This window comes from Bactrocera neohumeralis, unplaced genomic scaffold (assembly GCF_024586455.1).
Source record: "Bactrocera neohumeralis isolate Rockhampton unplaced genomic scaffold, APGP_CSIRO_Bneo_wtdbg2-racon-allhic-juicebox.fasta_v2 cluster09, whole genome shotgun sequence".
Taxonomy (NCBI): Eukaryota; Metazoa; Arthropoda; class Insecta; order Diptera; family Tephritidae; genus Bactrocera; species Bactrocera neohumeralis.
Genome location: NW_026089622.1, coordinates 16,836,573 through 16,843,585, shown reverse-complemented (window position 1 = coordinate 16,843,585; position 7,013 = coordinate 16,836,573). Strand labels below are relative to the sequence as shown.

The window sequence follows — 7,013 nt, the reverse complement described above, 5'->3', positions numbered from 1 at the left end:
ATTGAATGCGACAATTTGTGGAGCTCAAATTGCACAAAAGGCAAAGGAATTCGCACTTAAAATGGGCTGCGACTTTGAGCCAACTGCTGGTTGGATGTGGCGTTGGCAGCGACGTGAAAATATTAAATTTAAAAAAATTCAAGGCGAGGCAGCAGATGCTGATACTACGGCGGCGGAAAACTACCGCAATGAAGTTTTAAATACCTTAATAAAGGACTACGAGCCAGGCGATATATTTAATGCGGATGAAAGCGGTCTTTTTTACAAGGCTCTTCCAAGCGGAACGTTGTGTAAAGGAGGAGACAAGGCGGTGGGCGGTAAGGCACAAAAGGCCCGCCTGACTCTGTTATTTTTAGGTAATTCAGATGGAACCTTCAAAAAAGTTTTTGCAATTGGAATGTCGAAAAACCCGAGGTGTTTTAATGGAAAAGTTGTGCCACTGCCTTACTATTCCCAGAACAAAGCTTGGATGACTGGATCTTTGTGGTCAATGATAATGAAGGAATTCGACAATGAAATGGGAAAACAAAAGCGAAAGGTGTTATTAATAGTTGACAACGCAGCCTGCCATAAAGTTGATGGTTTGAATGTTGAGAATGTAAAGATTACATTTTTGCCACCAAACACGACATCACTGTTGCAGCCTCTCGACCAAGGGATAATACACTGCTTTAAAGTTTATTTCAGACAAATAATGGTTCGAAAACAAATACTTGCCATAGAGAACGGCTTGTCAATTAAACAATTTATAACATCGATTTCAATACTTGATGCCCTTAATTTTATTAAACGGGCGTGGTGGCTTGTTAAAAGCGATACCATAAGAAATTGCTTTCAAAAAGTAAGTTTAGCTCTTAATCATTATGTTTGAACTATGAAAAGCAAAATATTGCAGGTATGTATGTACATAATTTAAAATTCTTGAATTTCGTTTTGTAGGCCGGGTTTCAAGTAGAAGATATTTCGTTCGACCCTATCGAGGAAATAGTAGATGTCCCTATTGAAATACATAACTTTGATGAATACGTTGCGTGCGACAGTGACATTGATTGCTTTGGTGTTCTTACTGATGAGAAAATAGTAAAAGATGTATTAAATGAGGCTGATGTTGAATCATCAGAAGAATCTGCAGTTGATGCCGTAACTGACCCGCCTTCCTTTGCTGAAACTTTAAGTGCTCTTAGCCTTATTAAGAAGTTTGTAGATTACAACAATATTGACGCCGAAGAAATTGAAACTTTGGAAGAAAAGCTTTTCAAAAAGAAATTTCAAAATCTTCGTCAGAAAAAAATTACTGATTTCTTTTTTTAAATTGAAGCGAAACTACTTTATTACATATAAATAAGAAGATAAGTACATAAAATGTATGTACCTACCCATATGTAAACTTGAATTAATAATTTAATTTTAAAAGCTTTGATCTCAAGAAAGGTCTCTTTGTTAAATTGTTTTCTTTTTCGTTCTTTTTTTTATTAATTTTTGTAAATTATAATCAATAAAATAGATTTAATCAAAAATATATCTATGCAGCTTTTTAGAAAAGTTCATAAACGAAATCTTCGTAAGTACCATATGGCACTTAAGCGGGTTTCTTTTAAATGCCACTCCCGCTTAAGTGCCACAAACACCTGACATCGTTAGGTGTGGCACTTAAGCGGGATTTACTGTATTTGAAATCATAATAAGTTGAGGCCGCGGTTTATACTTCGGTTTACCATTTTTAGCTGTATGGTTTTCATGCTAATGAATGTGGGTCGATGCTAATGTATTTTCTTTTATGATCACCTTGGGCTTTACGGTTTTCACTAGGTTTTTTGTTTTTCTTGCTAATACTCATTTTATCAACGAAATACTCATCTTATTCCAAAAAAGTTTATCAATATACAAAACTTAATAAATTTACCTTTTGAAAGCTGTGTGCTAAAGCTATTGATGCCGTCTTAATTGCTCTTGAATTTATGTACCACAAAGCGCAATTCATATTAATCATAATGATAATATGATAATATGCCAACGTATGCCACAATGGATATCCTGAAAATAATTACATATGTTACATATACATATATTCACCTGAAATGCAAAATCAAAAAAAGAAAACCACTTGAGATATTGAAACAAAATTTTCAAATCTAAATTAAAATGAAACTATAAGTATATTCTAGATAAAAAATTAAAGCAAGTGTCTTACGTTATTTTGAGTTTTCATTTCTGAAAGAAAATAACGTCTGATCAGTCTAAATTTGTATAAAAATAAAATAAATAAACAAAATTTTAATATTAATATTTTTTGTTTAATTTTAAATAAAAACAGTTACAAGTTTTTCATATTTCATGTTTTTTATACTCTTGCAACCAGTTATTACAGAGTATTATAGTTTTGTTAAGCTAACGGTTGTACGAATCACCTTAAACTAATCGAGATAGATATAGAGTTATATACTTATGTATATATAAATGATCAAAGTGACGAGAAAAGTTGAAACCCGGGTGACTGTTCTGTCCGTCCGGGCAAGCTGTAACTTTAGTAAAAGTTACAAATCTTGATGATGACTTGGTTTCTTAATACAAAACAAAGTTTGATTTCGTAGATGGGCGCAATCGGATCACTGCCACGCCCACAAATCGCCATTAACTCTAAAACTTATAAAGTGCTATAACTAATTACTAAATTAAAATATAAAGGTGTAATTTGGTACAGGGGATCGCTGCAACCAGGCGCACCTTTGGAAAAAATTTAGAAAAAGTAGGTGTGGCCTTGTCTGAAACCTCGTTTGGTATCGAACGGCTCGGAGAAGTCTTTCCCGATCCTGGCGGAGCTTTTGGTCTTGCTCAATGTAAGTTTACACAGTTTTGCGGGGATACCAAATGCAGACATCGCGGCATAAAGGCAGCTCCTTTTCGTGCTGCGATTCTCCTTTCACGAGTATTTTCCAAAATTTGGCGCATGGTGAATATCTGGTCGATTGTTGATTTTCCAGGTCTAAAGCCACACTGATAAGGTCCAATCAGTTTGTTGTAGGTGAGCATTATTCTTTAACACAATACGCTGGATAGAACCTTATACGCGATGTTGAGGAGGCTTATCTCACGGTAGTTGGCGCAGATTGTTAAGTCTTCTTTTTTGTAAATTGGGCAGAGCACACTTAAATTCCAATAGTTGGGCATGTTTTCGTTCAACCATATTTTACAAAGAAGCTGATGTGCAAAATCAAAATTTTCCATGGTCGGGCAATGGAACGTCTGCTCCATCGTCATCGATCGGGAATCAGGTTCGCCTTCTGGGCGCAGATAAGCGATATGTTGAAGAACTTTACTTTGATGCGGATTATGGCTAGACGTTCATCCATCGGGGTGAATGATAGTACTCGGAGACGGAGTCTCTCTCCTACCACAAATCCCAGACCAAAAGTGCGCTCCTTTATATGGCCACTGTAGTAAATCGTATTTCTTGGACGGCGGTGATGTCAGCCATCACTCTAGCGAGGACATTACCAACATGGCAGCGGCATCTTCCCAATTAACGGACCGGAAATTTCAGGTGCATGCCCTTAATTCGTAGTCCTTAATTAATTTCCATGGTCGTCTTTAAAAGGGGGGTCTCTCTTCCGAGGCTTTTTGTTCTTTTTCATTGGTACTGTTTTTTACGTGGTGGGTCCCAAAACCTTCGCACAACCCTGTGGAGGGGATGTTTCGCCTTCTCTCTTTAGCTCGCCTTCAAGCGCCCAGAGAATACTCGGTCAAAAAACCGAAGGCGTGAGCTGCTTGAGCCATATGTAAAAGAATCGTTTCTGGCCACTCCCAAGTGAATGGCGATCAGAGAGCTTTCCTCACTTGCGTGAAATTCTACACATGACTCCATCCTCCTAGGCTATTGCACTCCTAAAAGAACATGGGTCTGAACACTCGGAAATCCTCACTCACTTTTACTTCATACCGGATCATTTGGATCATGGAGTCGCTAAACCGAACTGTGGCGGCTCCCATATACCGGCGAGGGAGTTATGGGTAGGAAGAAGCCGTTAGAGGAGAAGGGCAGTAAGCTTCTTCACGGATGGGTCAAAACTTGTGGGGAAGTAGGGGTCTACTCTCAGGAGCTCTCTATCAACACCAGTTTCAGACTTTCTGACTATTTCAGTGTCTTCCAGGCCGAGGGTGTAGCCATGAAGGTTGCAGTAGAAGTAATGCTGACCACCCACTCAGATAGAATATCGGCGATACTAGCCAAGAGTGCCTAACCTCGGAATCGCAGGCAATTGTAAAGCTGATAGGCTAGGAAAGAAAGGTACCCTAAAACCGCTATCCTTAGAAAGGGACAGCTCCTCTTGTGTTCTACCACTGAACAGCTGGGCCTCGCAGAAGCGTGGACAACGCTTGGCCACCATTGTTACATGAGCTGGTGCAAAAGCCTTTTGGCCCAAGATCAATCGCAAGAGATCTAGACGCCTTCTGCAGAAACTGTATGGAAGAAAATGTGGTGGAAACAACTTAACACTTTCTTTTTGACTATCTCGCATTTGGGAGATCTACACTGAAGCGCTTGAGAGCGCATACCTTCAGACATCCCTGCGAGCTGACGGGAATTGAAATTAAACGCCTGTGGAAATTTGTATTGGCTACTAAGCGTTTTACTAATTTATTGTTCGAACACAAAAGTTCTTCTTTTCTATGGCCTTACAAATGACTACATACAGTAGTCCACATTCGATCTTTGATTAGCAATTTAACCTAACCAAACCAAAGCACACTGCACACAAACAATAAAAGTAAGCATAAACAATAAATCAAAGCCAACTTCTTAAAAAAAAAGAAGAAATACTTTGTTATTTTACATGAGTGATGATACGTTATTTTTTTTTAACGAAATCAAGCACTTGTTGATACGTTATTTTGAACTTTTAATATAACTTGAGTATTTCTGATTGCAGAAGATTTAAATTTGTAATACATATCGTCACCTAAAATGCAAAATAACGTAACAACATTCTCAGAAATTTACAAGGGAAAGAATAAAACACGTTATAAAATGGATGAGTGAAACAAAATGTAAATATTGGTTGAAACAGGGTTATATCTGATAGCAGAACCTAAAAATGTTGGACATACATATGTACTTATATGTATGTAATTTGAAGTAGTGGACCGTAGTCAATGAAACACTCATTTTCGAAAGGTTTGATCCTACGTTATTTTGCAGTTTAGGTGACGATATGTAATACGATGTGGGAATCGTAATCAATAAAAAACTTAATTTTGAATTTTTTTATGATACTTACGTTATTTTGCATATTAGGTGACGATATACTGTGAGCGTTACACCTTTTTTCTATACATTTTACTCTGTATTTTAGTACAAAAAATTTGAATTTTTTCAAATCAATTACCATTTATATACACATAACTAAATATTGTTCTTACAAGAAATTAACAGCAATCTGGAAAGGGTCTACAACACCAAATAAACTGAGTATTTCACGCATCAAATCAAAGTGTACAATTACGGTAATATGCCTTGCTTATTCATTTTACCCAAAAAAAATTACCGTTATCAATAGTTGTTTCTTTACAACTGCTTCATTCGAATGTTATTTAATATCTTTGTACGGATATAATATTATTTGCATTTGGAAATTAGCCGCGATTATATCAATTTGATAATGGGTAAGCAAACTTCAGTTAATGTAAGAAAATTAGTAATAAATTTTAAGAAAGAAGGAAACGTGAAATTGCTTCTATAATTGGAAGAAGATATAATACGATTAAAAAAATTATTGTTAAGCAAAAAAAGTTTAGCACATTAGAAGATCGAGCACGTTCGGGTAGGCGAAAGCGACTAACTAATACGGAAATACGATCAGTTGTGAGAGCTGCAAAGATAGATCCAACTGTCAGTGCCGTCAAAATGTCTGAAGAAGTGTCAATTACCTCCGGACTTAACGTTAGTGCCAGCACGATCAGGCGAGCACTGCATGCTAATGGTCTCTGTGCCGGTTGCCGAAGAAAAAACCGCTAGATCACTCCCCACAATCCTCGGACCTGAACCCCATTGAGCATCTGGAGGAACATTTGGACCGGCATATGAAAAGGAGTATAACCAGTAAGAATTCTCTGAAGTGCATTTTACAACATTCCAATTTAGTGGAATCAATATCAAAGAGGTCGGAAGCAGTGCAAAGGAAAGTATTAGTTTTTGAATTTTTTAGTTTTTCTTAAGCTGCGCCCTTTTTTAGACGCCTGAAATACTTAGTACAGGTATATTTGGTTTTGTTTGTGTTTTTGTAGAATTTTTTTCGATGGCTGTTAATTTTTTGTAAGAACAATATTTAGTCACGTATAAAAGGTAATTGATTTGAACAAATTAAAAGTTTTTTGTATTCAAATAATGAGTGAAATATATAGGAAAAATGTGTACACTTTCTTTTGACCTCTGCTCAATGATTAAGGTTTTGGTGACTGAGCCCGCCAACCCATAATCTCAACTCCATTCAGAGCAAACCAATTTTTTCCCAACCTGCTGGTATGTTTGGGGTTGTTATCTTGTTGATAGACCCATTTCAGCGGCATTTTCCATTCAGCATGTGCTAGCATAGTCGACTCCATTATTTCAACGTCCAACTTGGCATCCATGTTTCCTTAATCCAAAATAACGGACCTGTACCATGGTAAGAGAAGCACCGCCATAACAATGATTTTGGCACCTCCATGTTTTACCGTCCGTGAGACATATTTAGGATCACATGATGCTTTTACTGACCTTCGTACATACTGTCGGCGTCTTCGGGAACCAAATAAAACAATTTTTGTATCATCGGACTACAATATGTTGCGCCATTTTTCGACTGACCCATTCAGGTGCTCTCTTGAACTCTGGCCGGCACATGTCGGTGTTTAAGTAATGGCACCTTTCTTGGGCTCCTGCCATAGAGTTTAGCTACTATCAACTCTTTTTTTTTATTGTTGAAACAGTGACGCTAAGGTTTAACTCATCTTTCATTTTTTTTTTAGGTATGAAA

The 7,013-nt window shown here is 37.0% G+C and overlaps 1 protein-coding gene across 1 annotated transcript; it reads left to right on the top strand.

The window, feature by feature from the left end:
* The first annotated feature begins 469 nt into the window (after positions 1-469).
* LOC126764637 (tigger transposable element-derived protein 6-like) lies at positions 470-4,238 on the top strand. The gene is made up of 3 exons (XM_050482299.1): positions 470-841; positions 940-1,140; positions 4,149-4,238. The coding sequence occupies exons 1-3, from the start codon at positions 470-472 to the stop codon at positions 4,236-4,238; spliced, it is 663 nt and encodes a 220-aa protein (XP_050338256.1).
* Positions 4,239-7,013: the final 2,775 nt, after the last annotated feature.